Source organism: Peromyscus maniculatus, chromosome 11, assembly GCF_049852395.1.
Source record: "Peromyscus maniculatus bairdii isolate BWxNUB_F1_BW_parent chromosome 11, HU_Pman_BW_mat_3.1, whole genome shotgun sequence".
In the NCBI taxonomy this organism is placed as follows: Eukaryota; Metazoa; Chordata; class Mammalia; order Rodentia; family Cricetidae; genus Peromyscus; species Peromyscus maniculatus.
Genome location: NC_134862.1, coordinates 95500907 through 95518962, shown reverse-complemented (window position 1 = coordinate 95518962; position 18056 = coordinate 95500907). Strand labels below are relative to the sequence as shown.

At 46.1% G+C, this 18056-nt stretch overlaps 1 protein-coding gene across 3 annotated transcripts in view; it reads left to right on the top strand.

Moving 5' to 3' along the window:
* Positions 1-11424: 11424 nt before the first annotated feature.
* Positions 11425-18056, top strand: part of Tgfb2 (transforming growth factor beta 2) — an 86367-nt gene continuing 79735 nt past the window's right edge. The window contains exon 1 of one of the 3 annotated variants that reach the window (XM_006972068.4): positions 11425-12001. In XM_006972068.4, coding sequence (XP_006972130.1) covers positions 11656-12001 — 346 coding nt within the window. In that variant the 5' untranslated portion in view covers positions 11425-11655. The remainder of the gene's footprint in view (positions 12002-18056) is intronic. The other 2 variants (XM_042258815.2, XM_016009197.3) reach the window with 2 other exon arrangements.

Sequence of the window (18056 nt, the reverse complement as noted above, 5' to 3'; positions counted from 1 at the left end):
GGACCTAAGTCCTTAACTGTGCCTTAACTGCTGGGCCATTGCTCCAGCCCCCAGGGTTTAACTTAGACACTTTAGCTACCGACATTTACTGCCTTATAGCCGATAGAATTTGAAAGTGAATTCACACATCTTGCTAGCATTGATTGGACAGCACTACCCCAACAACTTTTTTAGAAAGTTACTGTAGTGGAATTGAAGTTTTATATTACTAAGGGCCTTAGAGGAAGAAGCTTGTGCAAAGCTGTGGTTCTGGTTTCTTGGTGCTGTGTTAGCTTTGGTTTCCATCTAACAGAGGATGACCCTGTCCGTTCCCCACAGTCATCATTGTGATGAAGATGATCGATTCTCATTGTCACTTCTTGGGTGTCCTAGATGCAGAGGATTTTCAGCCCTACTCATATTATGAGAACAAAGACTATTTGAGGTGAGCTGGCAGAAAAAAACTAATTTTGGAAACAAGAGAGAACTACTCCATGCTTACAGACAGCTCATTCATTCCTTTGTGAAGCAAACGGGAGTCTGAAGTTTGGCCAACAGGGCAGACGGATCTCACTGATGGCTGCAGCGGAGCTGGACTGGTGGCCTTTCTGAAGCCCTGTTAATCATATCCTCCTGGGGCGGCACCATCAGTGAGCAGTGAGGCATTTAGAATGGTGACATGTTTGAATGCAAGGCTGAGTCACAATTCCATAGACGCAAAATAAATTCTAGCTGTTCGTAAATAATCCTTGATCCTGTTAGCCAGTATGTATATTCCAGCTTAGAAGGAGGGCCTCAGAATTTTTCATCTAGTTTACTGAGCATAGCTTGGGGAGTTAGCATTGATGGCTTTTTATGTAGGTGTGGGGTGGACCTCTTGTGTGTTGTTACCTGAGGTACCCTCTCTCACCTTCTCATCATAGCAGGAATACATACTGAAAGACTGATTTCAGCAGCTCTATCTGAGCAGAATGAGCATAGCACCTGGTTTCCCTAAACCAGTGCCCTCCTTGCCCTCTGGTGATAGTGTATGCCTGCCCTCTGCGCTGCAGTAGCCACTGGCACAGATAGATGGCTGGTGACCATTTTAACTGTGGGAGAAATAACAGAAGAAATACGTTTTTAACTTTACATTTTATACACACACACACACACACACACACACACACACACACACACACACGTACTATTTTAGTAGTAATTGAGCTGTCCAGTTTGGGGGACATATTTTGAAATGTATGTATGTTATACACACTTATATAATTAAAGGGTATGGACCGCTGTTGTCCTTAAGTGTTAGGTCACTGTTAATAATAAATAGTTTGGGTTTTAGCATGAGTAAGGGTTTAGAAAGAATACATTGCACTTCATGTCTTGTCACCATATACTGCATGAGTAGGTTATGTACACCACTGAGGAACTTCCCAGCCCTAACGTTGTTGGCCACCATTTGAGTTCCATCTGGGTCCGGGTCCCTCCTTAGGAGCTTCCTCCGGAAATGCCTTTAGCCATCTGAGGGTTCCTTCCTGTCCCAGTGCACATTGGCCCTGTGGACCTGCTGCCAGAGCAAACGTTAAGACTTGAGGGGAAATAGAAAACAACACAGTGGGTGTTATTAGCCCAGCCGGTTTAAATGATGAGGTGTTAACCACATTTTGTATAATAACAGTTTTTCTAACCCTGGAATCATTATACTGCATTTTTAATGCAATCAGTTCATAAACATCAAAGTGGGAACACCAAATTTGTATGGGGTCAGCACTGACTGGGCTCGTAGTAGAGAGACAGCTGAGAGCTGTGTCCCTGTGTGTGCGTGGGTGGCCTTGCAGCTGTTGACCAGGCTACTAGACAGTTGCCTCTTTGCCTTTGTAGAACCAGACCAGTCTTAGGCAAAAAAGCATGCCCCGCCATGGAAAGGACATAAACAGTGAGTTGACATCAGCTCTGAAAACAGCAGGTCGGCGCCCAGACACAGCAGTTATCCCCAAATACTGGGTAGTGGAAGCATAACATCCACACAATAATATTTGTCTTTGTACAATAGCACTGGGTTCTCTGAGTGTGTAACCAAGGCTCAGGTCCAGGGTCAATGTGTTGTTATCCTCCACGAGGGCAGCGGTGCGGGGAGCAGCCAGGCTGCACAGCACACCGTGACCCACAAGGGCCTGACTTGACAGGACGTGACATATGGGCAGAGGACCTTTTCAGAGATGCCAGCATCGGCAGCAGTTATTCAGCAGTCTGCTGATTCTCCTGGGAAATCCCTTTCAGGTCAAGGTCCCACTTACAGGAAATGCTCTGTTTTAGAATTGTTTTTAATACATCAAAAACCACATACAAGTTCGGTGATTGGAGGATGTTAACATTACCTGGAAATTCCATACATCTCCCATTCAGAATAATCACTGAAGACATGAAAACATGCCAACAATGATGTCACGGAAAATGTGGTCACGGATAGCATAGGTGAAAATTTAAATGTCAAATGTAGTAGAGGTATATAAATATAGTAAGATCTTTTGTAAGACTGATTTTTTAGAGTCTGAGAAGACAAGCCTTATGTTGAGGAATACTAATATTTGATGAAATACCAAAAAGTCTTTGTCTCTTCCTTAGAAAAGGCAAGGAGAATTCACCTTAGCAGGTTGACCAGTTTTCCCAGGGGAACATGGACCATGGAAGCCTGACTCTCCTCTCTTCCTGCTTCCCTGTGCTTTATGATGAGTAAAAGCTGATTTTTAAGTGGGTACCTGTGTTCTTGGTTTATTGTAGTCCTCTTCAATGTGATTATGCCCTCTGCAATTTCAGCTACCTGTGGACGACCATGTTTCAAAAATACTGAAAGGAAAATTTCAGGAGTAATCCATGTGCTTTAAGCTGTGTGCTATTCTGAGCAGCGTGAGAGAATGTTAATTATCCTGCTTGAGATTGAATTAGCCTTTTGTCCACTGTGTCTACTTGGTATATTCTACCAACCCAGGAGTAGCCATGTTGGTCACTATATTGCAGTACTTGTCTTTAAATAACCCTAACAGTGGCAAATACAGCAGTGGGTGCTGGCAGTTCATGCCAAAGGGCAGCTGTAAAAAGGCTTCCTTTAAATGAAAAAGTGAAGTTGTTGACTTAGGAAAATGATGGAGGTTGCAAAAAGATGTGTAGTATGGTGGACTACTTTTAGAGTGCGCATTTATTTTATTGCAGTATATTTTTAGTAATTACTTTTAATTATATGCTGAACCTAATTATACACAGTAACCATAGGTAAGTATATAGAGGAATAAAGATAGTATAAACAGGGCTTGCTACTTTCCAGTTCCAAGACAGCCCTTCAGGCGTCCTTAACTGTCCCCTCTGGGTAAAGGATGCCTACTGTGTTAGTAGCTACTAATGTCTTAGAGCAAATTAGATTCTAGAGAACAGAGCATGTTTAGTGGTCTTAAGTGTGACATGAGCATGTGAGACAGTGTGAGACAGACTCAGACACTAAGTAACAAGAGATGCCATTCTTCCTGGCAATGGCATCTTTGAGTTCTATCACCCACAGGGTGTGTTTTGATCACTGAGGTCAGTTTGTTGCACAGTGTGTTGCTGGAGAAGCCATTACAGGTCTTCCCGAGCATGTCTGATAATTAAAAGTTTATATTTTGGTTATCTGGGTGCTGTCTGATACCCATGGTCTTAGTACTGAGGTGCAGTGGATCGCCTTGGACTGTTGGCCTTTGCTTAACACAGTGGCTGGAGTTCTTGTTGTGCCTTACGAAGATTTTAGCTGAGGATGTTAGCATCTAGGACATAACAGCTGACTCGAGCATAGTTGCAGATGTCCCATTGTTGACCAAGGATTTTTTGTTTATTTGAAGCAAGGTTTCATGTAGCTCAGGCTAGCCTCAACATGAGGATGGTCTTGAACTTTTGGTCCTCCTGCTTCTGTCTCCTGAGTGCCGGGATGACCCATGTGCACCAGCACAACCTTTTTATCCCCCACTAGACATCAAACCTAGGGTTTCCCAAGCTTTCTACCAACTGAGCCACATCCCCAGCTCCTGACCCAAGGATGTTTTCTAAAATGTTACACTTTAAAAACTGTGAATTTTATTTTATGTGCAGTATAGAAAAATATCCTTGAATTGAAAGTGTTAAGTGTGCTAGTTTTTAAAAGGGATTCATACTAGACAAGTAATATGATTTCGTATGAGGCGATGTAGTAACGGTGAGGAAAATATTCAGTAGATTGAGAACATGCTGGGTTTCTGGAAATTGGAAGTTGTAAAATATCACTGCTGTCCGCCAGGTGGCAGAGTTTCTGCTGCCATTGAATCCTCTGATGGAATTTCTCTCCCCCACAAATTGAGTACTTGCTTTCTACATAAAAAGTAACTGGCATTGATTAAATTGTTACAGCTGGTCAGATAACCATACTGACCCTAGAACACTGTGTTCACTAATGGTCCTGCTCAACATGAAATCCTAAGACAGAGGTCTCTAAGGAGCAAATAAACCTGGTCATCTGTAAGGTCCTTTCCGAGTCACTGAGACTTGGGTCACCATGACACACTGTTTTTGATTTCTTTCTTTAGTTGATGGATAGTTTGCCATTTTTTTAGGAACTGTAAAGATGCCTTTGTTTTTAAAGAAAACATATAGACCAGACTCAGAAAACCATAAGTTGTAGAAATATTGATCACAAAACATTTCAGATACAACTTTTTCCGGTACATGATGTTATCTTTCCAAGAGTCCCTGGTTTGTGGGAGCAACCGCTTTTATTAAACAGGAAAGGTCAGCATGAAAAATTAGTATTATGCAAACCATGGAACTTAAAATATTTCTAAGTTATAGTTTATTATTGAGCATGTGGAGGGCAGAGAACAACTTGTGGGAGCTGGTTCTTTTCTTGCACTGCGTGGGCCCTGGGGATAGAACTCAGGTTGCTAGACTCGGTGGCACACACGTGTTACCGATTGAGTCAGCCCGGCAGCCCCACTGCTGAGCTTCTTGTTTTCGGTATTGGCACTGAATGGCAAGGGGCAGCACTGGTTTCTCACTTCTAAGGTTCTCTGTTGTTCATGTTCTAAAGTGTTTTTATGAATACACTGAATACATAAAAATGCCTGTTAATCCCCGTCTTTCTCCTCTTATTAGTGGCGGGGTGGGCGGGGGGTGGGGGGGGTTGTCTGTGCATGCCATCGCGTGTGAAGGTCTGGGGACAACTTGGGCAACTTTGTAGCCTGTTCTTCCCACCTTTGCATGACTTCCGGCTTCTAGGGCCCACACCTTTGTCCATGGAAGCATTTTGCCAGCCTCCTCATCTTTATTAACGGGAGGAGATTGACTTGCCTGCAGCCCCACGCTTCTCGGAGACTTCACTTTAGCGATAGTGTAGTTTTATATGAATTGCCAGAATTGGAGAGTGAGTATTTTCAAAATGGAATGGTGAAATGATGTTGAGAATCCACTGCTTATTGGAAGGAAAGGCCTGGGGACATGGAGTGTCACATGGCCCCCGTAACCGGAACAGGGGAAAGCCGGAGCCGTTCTTACCGGTGAATGTTTGAGAACAGCTTCATCCTCACAGACCTTCTGTGTGACTAAATATGTGGTTAATTTCATTAATAGGAAGGAACTTTCATTAAGCCTGCAAGCTCTCGAACTTTCTTTCCAGAGAGTTGAAGCAGTCACCAGAGAGTTGTGGTCAGGGCTTTCAAAGCCATCTATCTAGCTGGGCTTTCACAAATACTTATTAACATATACTTTTGCTTCTTAAAACACTTATTTACCAGTTTTTCCATCAGTCATAAAAACCACAAAGAGGCTTTCTTTTTATGCAATTACTGCTGTCCTATGTTTTCTGCTTTATTTTTGTGTTTTTAAATTGCAGAGGGAGGCAGGAGAAAGGCCAAGTTGCTTGAAATATAGTTTTGATGTTGCTACTAGAATTGTACATATTTTGGAATTTCACACAGGCTGAAGCCCCCTGAGGTGAACGATGATAAATTCACCTACAACTTATACATCTTAAAAGTACTTCCATTTGGCTCTGTGGAGATGGTTCAGTCAGATCCTTCCCTTGGAAGCAAGAGGACCTGAGTTTGATCCCCAAAGCCCACATTAAAAAAAAAAGCCCTTTATGGTAGATGTGCTTATAATTTCATTGCTGGGCATGTGGAGGCAGGCGGGTCCCTGGGGCTCACTGGCCAGTCAGCCAAGCCTCCTCAGTGAATTCAAGGCCAGTCACATACCCTGTCTCACAAAAGGGTGGATGGAGCCAAGGGATGACACCAGAGGTTGTCCTCTGACCTCCACACCCAGTATACAGATGATCACACACACACACACACACACACACACACACACACACACACACACACACATTTATTTCCATTTGTGTTCTGTCAGACTCACTGAGGAGAACCCTAACTCGATTCCCTCTGTCAGGTGCCTTCTCTTCTTTCATTTGAATTTCTGTTTGGCCCAAATACTTCGCTCGTCTTCCCCAGTGCCCTGGCTCCATCTGGTGTCTCTATGGACCACACAGGCGGTAGAGGACAGAAGCAGGAGACAGGATTCTGCTGTGGCTCTGCACCCCAGCACTGGCATTGGGTGCTTATGCCACTGGTTAATGCCGTCTTAGTGGACGGATTTCACCAGAGCCCAGAAAGCAGAGGCGTCACTGAGAAACCCGAGGGTTGGTAGCCCGAGCTGCTAGGTACCCGCGCTCTCGACGGAACTGTCTCCAAGCTGGTAGATGTGAGTGGCTGGGCCACGGGCATTGTCAGCACATACTGGTAAGTTCCTGCAGGCTGCCTGGGCTCTGCCTTTCCTCGTTTTCCCCTCTTCAACTTTGCCATCTCCCCTTCAACCACAGGTTTCTTTGAGGCCTTCTCTTCGTGTTCCCTGACATTGCCTCATTCATCACTTCTTACTGAGATCAATCTACAGTTGCCAGATAAAATAGTGATAGACTATTGTTATTGTGTGTGTGTGTGTGTGTGTGTGTGTGTGTGTGTGTGTGTGTGTGTGTACGCCAGAGGCTGGTGTCAGGTGTCTTCCTCTATCACCCCCCACCCTCTGTCTTATTTTGTAAGCTGGGGCCTCTCACTGAGCCTGAAGATCACTGATGCCATCAGCTGGCCAGCACACCCCAGGGAGCCTCCTGTCTGGTCTCCCCAGCCCTGGGACTGCACGCCGTACATCCAGCTTTTCTGTAGATACTGGGGATCACCCCAAGGTCCTCATGCTCGCAAGGACTTTACTGAGGGAGCCTCCTTGGCCCCTTTTATTATTTCATTTTTCTACAGCGAACTTCTTAGTCCACAGTTAAACCTGTTTATTAAAATGTACACGGAACCCGAGGGAAAAAGGATGTGGCCCGAGCATTGTTTTTCAATCTTGGAATCAGAGATGAACTCACAGAGCGGAAAAATGGCTCCAAGGGTAAAGGCATGGTGACCTGAGTTCCATTCCCAGAACCCACGCGGTAGAAGGAAGAGAACACCGTGGGAGAGTTATCCGTTGACCTCCACAGGTGCGCCATGGCAGGCGTACACACACAAATAACTGTAAAGACGTAACTTACAAGGAAGGATGGAAAAGGATTATTCTTGCACTTATTGTCACAATTTGATGATTGAAAAAAAATGTTTTGCAGCTTCGTCTATTTCCCCCACTTCCTGTTTTTGTATTCTAATGCTAGGGGGTATTGAGAAAGCTTTCGGAATTGTTATAAATAATTTTTTTTTTTTTTTGATGAGAGGCCGGAGATGCCAGGTCAGACGGTTGCTGTGACATGAGGGACAGACCCCAGGACAGGCACACATAGTTTTGTTTTGCATGCACTCCACACCACTGAAGTGAATAACAGACCTATTAATGTGCACTCAGGGCTGCGATTGGACACAGCTGCTTCCTCACCCTCAACCTCGCTGGCCTAGAAACCAAACCTTTCACTTCAGGGTGTTAAGAGACCTTAATGATGCTGAATGCCTAACCGAACTTTGGTAGCAAGTTCGTATTGTATTTCATCAAAAGTGTGCTTTTAGCTGTTCATTCTGCAATTACAGGGGGGCAAAGTACCGTAAGTTTTAAATAAGGCACGTGTGTCTGTGAAGCAGATTCATGTAACTCCTCCCCTGACCCATTTTGCTTCTTATTGATGAAGAAAGGAGACCAGACATAGACATGCCTGGCAGTGGCCCCTAACTGCAACAGAGAAAGGATAAGATAAAGGCAGTTAGGCTTACTGAGCAGACACTCGGCTCCAACTTTGTTAGAAACACTTCCTATGACTTGTACGATGACTCCTCCTTACAGTCTTCTGCATATATTCCCAGTCCCACAGGTCATGACATGAACAGAGCCTCTGAATACTTCTGATAGGTCCACAGGCCACTGTGACAGGAATTTGAACTCTTGGAGTGGTCCTTCTGAGCACTGAGGTCAAGATGCTGTACACATCATGTGCTCTTCTACCAGACACCCATGGAGCCCCGAGTACATACCAGCCTCAGTAGGTGTGGTGGCTTTGTTTCCTGACTAGGGGGTGCAAAGGCCTTAGCTGCTAAAGGCGGATTCATTTGTGGTAAGGAGCACAGCGCTTGAGAACCGCTCTCCTGCGAGGCAGAAAGGGTTCCTTTCCTCCTGCTGACTTAGATCACTGGGCTTGCCCATCCCAGAAGGTGTCTGTCACCTCCTGGGCTTTGGGGGAAACTAAAGGAGCCTCTTAGGAAGAGGTCCAGTCTCAGGCCTAAGGGGTATAGAGCTGTAAGCGCTCAGCCAACAACCTCGGATGAGAGTGTGGGTACTGATGTTAGAGGGGTGCTTGTCTGCATGAATGGAGTACATGTGAACTTGTTACCGCTCTGCCCATGTCCTCTGCATCCACTCATCCTAAGATGCACCTGTGCCTGTTCCCCAGGTCAGTCTCAGTAAGCACCAGGTGAGATGCTCCCTGGCCTCGAGGGAAGCCCTACCTAGGTGCTGAGCAGATTATCGTGGCAGCACCCCCCAACAAGCCGCAGTGTTCCAAAGTGACCTTGGCCCTCGGTAGCTCTAGCTCCCACTCCATGTCTTCTGTGTGCAGCTGGATTAAAATGGACTCACACTAGCTCTTGGTTGATTCTGCTTGGGAGAGCTGTTTCCATCTGAAGCTGACCAGAAGCCTGCCGATGATGGCGGTTTCATATACTTTCCAGAATCATCTAGGTGCATGTGGGAACAATTCATTCTCTCCAGGGTTTTACAGGGTCAGTGGAGTGGAGGAATTTTGTATTCAAGGTGGGTGGGGAGGTGGTAAAGGAGGAAGTTTGCTGCAGGAGTCTTAGAACATAGACCGTGACAGTGGGAATCTTGGTTCTGTAGGAGGGCAGTAGACTATTCTGCATCACCCAGGCTAGCTTGACCTCAGAATCCCTGCTTGTCAGATGTTCTGGAACTGGTGTTTCTTAGGATGGCAGCCATAGAGAACTCAGGCAGCGGGCCTTCCCTGCAAAGTCCAGGCCCACCACTTCCTGTTCTCTAGAACAACGGGCTTCACTTCCTATGGCCTCTGCCTCCTTGTCTGTGAAATATAAACAATACTCTTCATTGCCGTATGGAATGTATGCCAGCTCTCATTACCATTTACCCAGCTCCCTCTATTAATAATATAAGTCCCTCCCACACACATCTACTGCATGTATCCCCAAAGGCTCGGTTCTTTTTTGAACTAGGAAATGACTGAACCAGGAAATAATATAGAGATCTTGACTTTGGGGGAATACTCAACAGTTTCCAGTTTAAATTATCTGTCTAGTCAGTGTGGCCACCGAGTCATTGCTAAAATTGAAATGTTGACTTTGACTAAGGGCGAAAAGGAAAAGGGACAGTGGCAAGAATGATTCTGGTGTCCATCTAATGTGGACAGGTCGGTGTAGAAAATGTCAGGCTACAGTACTATGTAACAGTAGTCATCAAACATTTAAAATCCGGGTCTCCTCGATGTATGCTGTGGACAGAATGGAGAGGGTGGATAGTCCCTGTCTAGGATGAAAGGAGAAAGCCATAGAAAGAAGAAGGCAAGGCTTCCTTTATGGGGAGGAAAGGTGGGCCGGTTTTCTGCTAGTTCACAGACAACAGAAGGCTTGGTTGTAAACAGACTAATAAAACCCAGGAAGGCTGCGAATGAATGAGCCCCCTCCATGTAGAAACGAGATGCTGAGCTGCCTGCCCCTCCACGGACAGCCCTCACCGATCAGACAGGGAGGCTGCAAGTGGCTCTGGCCAGTGGCCCTCCCCCCACGGGCCGTCCCCTTTTCCACACCCCCTCAACGGTCGAGAGCTCGTGGTCTTAGTAACAGAGGACTTCTGACTGTAATCCTAGCGCGTCACTTTGTTGAAGGCAAACACGTGGTTTGGGGAGCATTTATAAATCTCTGCTCCGGGCAGGATCGTGATGTTATCTGCTGGCAGCAGAAGGTTTGCTCCGAGCAGAGCGGCCGACGCTGTGGGCCAGAGAGCCCGGGCGAGAGAGTGAGAGAACAAGCAGAGAGCTGAGCCCTAGGGCAGGCGACAGGGATGAAGAGTGGAAGCATTAGGGTTTACGGAGCCGTCCTGAAGCAAGCGGGCTGCAGAGAGGAGTAGGTATCAGCAGAGGTCTATTTTAGGGTCGCCAGTACCTTCTTACCCTAACCGAGAAAGTGCAAGCTTGCTGGAAGGCAGGAGAGGCTGGGGAAGGGTGCGGGTCTCCGAGGCGCCCCGCAGCCCGCCCGCCCAGGAGGCGGTGTTGTTCCGCAGTGGGTGAAGGAGGTGGCCGATCTCTGTCGCCCGGTGGCCGCCTGGAGCAAGAGGAGGAGGATCTGCAGGACGGAGCTGGAGCCTAACCCCCTTTGCAGGCATCAGCGGCGGCTGCAACGTGGAGCGACCCAGCCGGGTGTAGGCCACAGCGCGGCCGCAGGAGCAGGATCGTCGCTGCCTGCTCCGGTCTTGGCGGATCTCTGGGGCGGACAGTACCCCACCGAGTCCCCGAGTGAGCCGCGCCGGGGCGCATCTGCCTCCCCGCGGCTCGCCAGGCTCGCCCTCGGCGCGCGCACACACACGCACGCGCGCACACATCCACACGCACACTCATCCACACACGTGTGGAAGGCAGGCCCGAGCCGCTCGGTCTTTGAACATCTCAGTTAGAGCCCGGCGCAGCCCCGGCCGCCGCTCTGCGCTCTCCGCGGCCCTGCGCGCCTCCTGCCAGTCCCCGGACCTTCTCGTCTCTTCCCTTTTGGGCGAAGGATCCGAGTTCAGATCCGCCACTCCGCACCCGAGCCTGACACACTGAACTCCATTTCTTCCTTTTAAGTTTATTTCTACTTCAGAGCCACTCACTCCCTCCCTTCCTGGGGGGGAAACAAACCTTACTCCTTAAAGTGAGAACCCCCTCCCCACGCTTGAGCATCGCATATTACTGTCTCCACGTTGGGAACGCGCTGCATTTTCTTTCTTTCTTTTTTTTTTAAAGGAATCACAGCCAGGGACGTTTTTCTATCTGGCATTGACTTTCGATTGCTTTGCAAAAGTTTCGCATTAAAAAAAAAAATCAAAAAAAAAAAAAAACTTTACCTGACTTGCTCTGAGAATTATTGGTTTCTTTTTATAGTTTTTTTCTTACTTTAAACAACAACAACAGCAACGTTCCCACCTTTTAAAAACATGCACTACTGTGTGCTGAGAACCTTTTTGCTCCTGCATCTGGTCCCGGTGGCGCTCAGCCTGTCTACCTGCAGCACCCTCGACATGGACCAGTTTATGCGCAAGAGGATCGAGGCCATCCGCGGGCAGATCCTGAGCAAGCTGAAGCTCACCAGCCCCCCGGAAGACTATCCTGAGCCGGACGAGGTCCCCCCGGAGGTGATTTCCATATACAACAGTACCAGGGACTTACTGCAGGAAAAGGCAAGCCGGAGGGCAGCCGCCTGCGAGCGCGAGCGGAGTGACGAAGAGTACTATGCCAAGGAGGTTTATAAAATCGACATGCCGTCCCACTTCCCCTCCGAAAGTAAGTACGGTTTCCATGGTTTTCGCCTTTTCCATCCCCAAGTCTAAGGTTGGCCCGGAGCTCCTCAGACCCACAGCAGCCCTAGGCGTTCGCCCTTTCCTCTCCGAGTTCCCAGGTGCCGATCGTCCCCTTTCCATTCTGTCCTTCGCTCCTTCCACCTCCTTTCCAGTCGTGGGATGGAGATCCGCAGGTTTTATTTTTTCTCTATAATTCCCTTCCCCCAAACGCCTCAGTCTTTAAAAAAAAAAAAAGTTTAGATTTCTCCCTCTTCCCTGGTCCACCAACTAGGGAGTCAGCTCCCTTCTGTCAAAAGGAAAGCGCTTTTTCCGGATGACTTTAGGCTAGGGGGACCTTGATAGACTTGTTTTCTTTGCTGGGTAGGCGCGGGGTGGGGGGTGGGGGTGTCCTCCAACCAGTACACAAAGAGTTAAAAAAAAAAGTGCCTTCAAGCTAGCCTTCCCAAAGGCACCCCCTTTCCGTGCTGACCTATTTGGGGGCTCCCCAAGCCTTTGCTATTGTTTCTCACTGCCCTAAGAATGTCAGCATCACCAACACCAAACGCGCGCAGGGGGTTGGGGGGGGGGCGACGGCACAACACTGAAAACCCCTTCAATCCTCGATCTTCTAGTGCTCTCTGTAGGTGTCTTCACACCCCTCCCCTCGCAAAACCATGTCGCCGAGTCCCCTTCTGACCTCACTTGGAGAGTAGAAAGGATAAATACAGTTCTAACTGGGCTGAAGTAGGTTTCACTTCCCGTTCTGTTTTTCTAGCTAGCCCTCACTAGGCTGAGAACAGGTCATTTTTCTTAGGGGATTCTCCGCTATCCTTTTCAACCTTGAACTCTGCTCCAGCACCTTCTTAAGCAGTGGGGACTCCTGTGCATTCTATTCTGAAATAGAATCTAGAAAAGACAGCTCATTTTTCTAAAAAATATTTTTACCCTGTTTCCCTGCGAGCAGTATCCTCAAAGCAGCTGGCATACAGTAGCGGTGATTTATTGTGGAGCTCTTTGCGGGGAAGGGAAGAAGTACAGTTAGTGTAGTTTTATTTCAGAGTTCTTTAAAACAGGGAGAAGACGAGAGGAGAGAGAGCGATTGAGACTGCAGCAGCAACAGCATTGAGTGATTACCTGAGAGGGTTAAACACCAGAAGAAACACTAAAAGAAAAAATAAAAACTTCAGCATCCCTGTGTTCCAAGTCCCCGTCGTAAACTTTTCATTGGCTGATCCTTTCTCTCCTCCCCCTTTCATGCCCTATATCCTCGCTGGCTGCCTTTGTGAAGTCCCCCTGTCTTGCCTAAATAGATAATGCAGCCATCTTGGTAATTTTATCCCAGAAGTTAGAATTGCAGGGTGGTGCTTTCTCTTCTAATATTTATTTTTAGTTTGACGAGCCGTAGCTAGTCAGCTTGCCTTGTCTTGCACTTGGTGTCCTCAGAGTGTCTACCCACACTCTTTCTGGTCACTTTTCTTACCTTGTAGTGTCTCTTGTTTCATGGCGTAACAGATGCAGGGAACCCTGCCCAGCAGGATGATTTTATTATTATAATTATGGTCCTAACCACCACAGTGGCGACACTTACACTCTGCCCTGTTTATTCCCCCTGGGAAGTAAAGCTTTCTATCTGGGGTGAAGCCATAGCGAGGCTAGTGAAGAGAGTTCATTGTAATTAGCCCAGAACCATTGAGGCTGGGAGAAGGGTTGAGTCAGTTAGCTTTCTCTTGCGTGTGTGTGTGTGTGTGTGTGTGTGTGTGTGTGTGTGTGTGTGTGTGTGTTGATTCTACCGTATTTGGGCTGACAGACAAGTATGTTATAGGGGGCCGAACAAGTCCTCCTTCCATGTTCAGTTGCAAAAGCTCAGATTAGCTGCCAGGTTGTTTGCAGAGACAGAAGATCCAGTCTCATGTTGTGTAGGTATGGAAGGAGCCAAGGAGGCACTTCAGTTTGATGGATGAAGGTGAGCAGAGACAGAAGATCCAGTCTGTGTAGGTGTGGAGGGAGTTAGCCAAGGGAGCACTTCAGTCTGATGGATGAAAGTGAGCAAAAACAGGACAACCCAGGACCATGGTCATGAACAAATCAGAAACATTCCCCGGGATATCAGGAGGACTTGAGAGTATCATCTAAGATTAATGTGTGGCTTCTCATCTCTAATCCCACCCCTGAGCCTTCAAATAAATGAAAACCTAAAAACTACATACTTGTGCACGCACACACACACACACACACACACACACACACACTATATATATATATATATATATATATATATATATATATATACATACACACATATGCTATCATATTTTCACATGAAAAATAGATTTAAAAAACCTGTCTTAAGTGTAGACACTTAGAAGTAGAATGTCATATTAATAGTAGATTCAACACAACTGTGCAGGGACTGTGGATAATTTTATAGAAAGTAGGTTAACTGATTTTCCAGGACTAGGAAGTCCTGGAATATAGTGAGAGCTTCCAGAAAAGAAAAAAGAAAAAAAGAAAGGGAAAGAAAAAAGAAAAGAACGAAAATCATTCCATTGTATTTTTAAAGCAAAGAAACCTGGAAGTGTGACCAGGGCTGGCTTATGTATGTGCCAGCTTTCCCTCTTCAGCACTTTCTGCCTGACTTGGGACTGGGCTGTCGCTGTGGTGCCTGAAAGGAGAGTGTGTGCCTGTTATGTCTTGCTGTGACTCTGAAGAGGGCCCTAAGTGCATAGAGGAAGGCATGGGAAAGATCACCGCTTTTTTTTTTTTTCTTTTCTTTTTTCCCTCACCAACTTATTAGTGTTCGGGGAGTGACTTCAGCTCAAGTATTACAAATACGCCCTAATTATACTCAGTGACTGTATATCACTACAGATGGTTGATAGCCCTTGGTGGGACATTTTATGAAGTTCAAACTCAATATTTTTAGCAATGTGGAGATTTAAAAGTGAAAATGTAAGAGATATTGTATATGCCCTCAGGCATACTTTGTCTTAAATATTATCCTTGGCCAAGTGTGCTGTATAAATAAAGTAGATATTAATAGAACTGGCCAGGTGCCAAGCTCCTAGTATGAATTTTAGCCAAGAATGTATTTATGGGGGTATAAATAATACTATGTCAACATTTAAAGAAGGGATCTGATTAGTTTTGAATTTCTTCATATTGATCTTTTCGCATACTGTTAGTTTAAGACGAAAAGCAGAGTTGTGCTGGAGTTTACTGATAGCTTGCCCACCAGGAATTAGTGGATGTCGAACACTTTGACTATCCCTTTGAAGTTCAAGGTGCAGATATTCAAAAGACACCGTACAAGGCTTCAGAAATTCTGAAAAAAGTGACTCTATTACATCTAAGAAGAATCTAAACTGATATTAAAACCTGTAGAGACATGATGGGTAAGAGGAAGTAATTTTCTTTCTTTTTTTTTTTTTTGTCTATTTTTGTTTGTTTGTTTTAAGTCTGAGGCTTTCCATTTGCAAGGAAGCAATCCCTACCACTGAGCTATATCCCAAACCCTGTTTTGTTAAGAAGGGCCTCATGATATGGCTCAAGCTAGCCTTAAACTTGTCATATAGTCTAGGCCATCCTCAAACTCATGACCCTCAGGTCTCATCTTCCCTAGTGCTGGGACTGTAGGAGTTGACCACATGCTTGGCTCTCCTCTCTGCTATCTTCACAGCAAAGCAGGCATGTGTTGTAGGTCTGACTCTGGCTCTGTTGTATCCCGCCCCTCCCTCTCCCTGCCTCTGCTGTGACAACTGATAACGCCCGGATAGTTTTCATAGTCTTGAGGTGGAGGGGTGGGGCTGCTGGTCTTCATTAGATAGAAGCCAGGGATATTCCTATTCTCTCATAATGAAGAGGCAGCCTACCCACCTTCTCCATATACCAGAGAATTATCCAGCCTCGAATTTCAACATGGCCCATGGTAGGAAGCCACAGTTCCCCGATGTTGAGCTTGGGCTGCTGAATCCTGCTCCTAATACTGTTTTAAAAGTAATGGCAACAATAAAGTATCTTTATGATCTAAAGATATTAAAATAAAATAATCAAGTAGAGAATAGTCATAATAGAATATGAGCTAGGCCATTTTGCATGGCATATACTTTATCATTGTGATACTGGAGCTCCTACATTAGAGACAATCAAGCTTCCCATTCATTGACCTTCAGTAACGGGGTTGGTCCCTCATTTACTAGGAATGCTAGTTAGTATCATTTCAGATGCCAGGCAGCACATAGAGAAAAAAAAAGAATAGAAGAATGATCCTGGATTTTCCAGTTTGAGTGGACTCTGCAACTTGGGCAAGCAAAGGAAGTTGATAGCCATGTTGGCTTATTCCAGCTCTTAGAATTAGGTGGATTGAAGTATATGGCCTGGAAAACCACAGTTAGGTTTCCTTTGTAATTCTTTCACATGAAGGCTAAACATTTAATACTAAGCAATTCTCCTTTTCTGGTACCCCTGTAATTTTCCAAGTGAAATTGCGGGATGTAGACTGAATAGCAACGACATGATGGTTTTGAGGAATGTGACTTAGCATTCAATTCATGAATCTGTCTCTCTGTATACAGACTGCTGGTCTATTGGGCCAACTGCCCAATTAAGGAGAATATTAGCAGAACACAGTAGTAGCTTTACTGTAAGATGTATTTTTACCTTCTCTCCTGAGAGAGTCTCTGTATGTTTGTGTATGAATATGTGGTGGGGGTGGGGTAGGGGGTTGGAGAATAAAGACTGGCTTGGACTTCTTGACTTCCAGAATGACTGTTAAAGTGCACAACAGACCAGACGTTAATTCCCTCTTTTTATGGCATTGTGGCCAGCACTACCTCTAATGCCTAACTGTGGTTACACTTGAGTTCCTCTGCATTGCATTCCTGCAAGATTTCCTTCATTTTCACTTTGCAGACTAGGCAAGAGAAGCCTCATATTAAAACACGGTTTATAGCTGAAACAGGTAGGTAGTTTTTGTTGCCAAGGGAGGCTGCCGCCTCCTCTGAGTAGACTTCCATGTTTTAAAGGCTGGGGGTTCCCCAAGATGAAAGAGCAGGTGTGGTCCACTTACCCACACCTCTGCGTCTCCACAGCGCCTCCCGTGGCCAAGGAGAGGAGACGCAGGTTTTGAAAGCTCTCTTCTCCTTGGTGGAAAGATGCTGATGTAACCTTCCGTGTAAAGATATGAAAGAATGACAAACGTTTCTCCTAGAGGAAATGGAGATGTGAAAAAAGGACTAATGACTCACTGCTGAACCCACATCAAATCTGGGTTAGAATCGAGGAGGTCAGTGACTCCGGGGCCTTTGCCCAGAGATTACGACACACTTGAGGCTGCAGTTTCAGAAGGTTCGGGAAGGCAGGGTGGAGGAGCCCGGGAGAAGTGTGCAAGGACCGGTTTCTGGCCCACAGTGTTATTCCCATTGCTCCCGCCATCTCCTTCTTAAGTTCCCAAGGGAGGTGGGTGGCAAGCAGGTGCCTGCCCGGATCAGCCCTTTCCGCTGTCTCCTCGCATTTCCGGTCTGTCCTTCAGCCTCAGCAAGGAATCCACTTTGCAGATTCCCAGCAGCCTGACGAAATGTGGCTTTGGCTGAGATAAACAGATGTTTCTGCTGTCATTTTTAAAAGCATCTGGTGTGCTTGTGTCCTGCTCTTTAATATATTTTAAACAGAGATAATATTGAACCCAGGAATCCATTGTTCTCTAGGTATTTTATTTTAAATTTAATAACCTGTTAGGAATTCTGGGACAGGCTTGTTTAGGCCAAAAGGTTTACTTCCACCTTTTGTTTAGACGAAATTTGTGTCTTGTTCTAACCTTAAGCTGCCTTCTTGGGTAGGTGGTTGTTCCTTTTCTAACCCCTGATAGCCAGAGGTGGGTGTCTGACTTGAGTCTCTCACCACCACGCTTCCTTCTTGTGTTGGCTGGATGACCTTGACTCCACATCCAGCCCTCTTTGACCCCTGGCTCCCAATCCGAATTGCCCCTTGCCCTTCAAGGTGATGGGTATCCCTCTGTGGGGTGGTCAAACCTTTGTTGTGCCCATACCTACCTAGTACCCCGC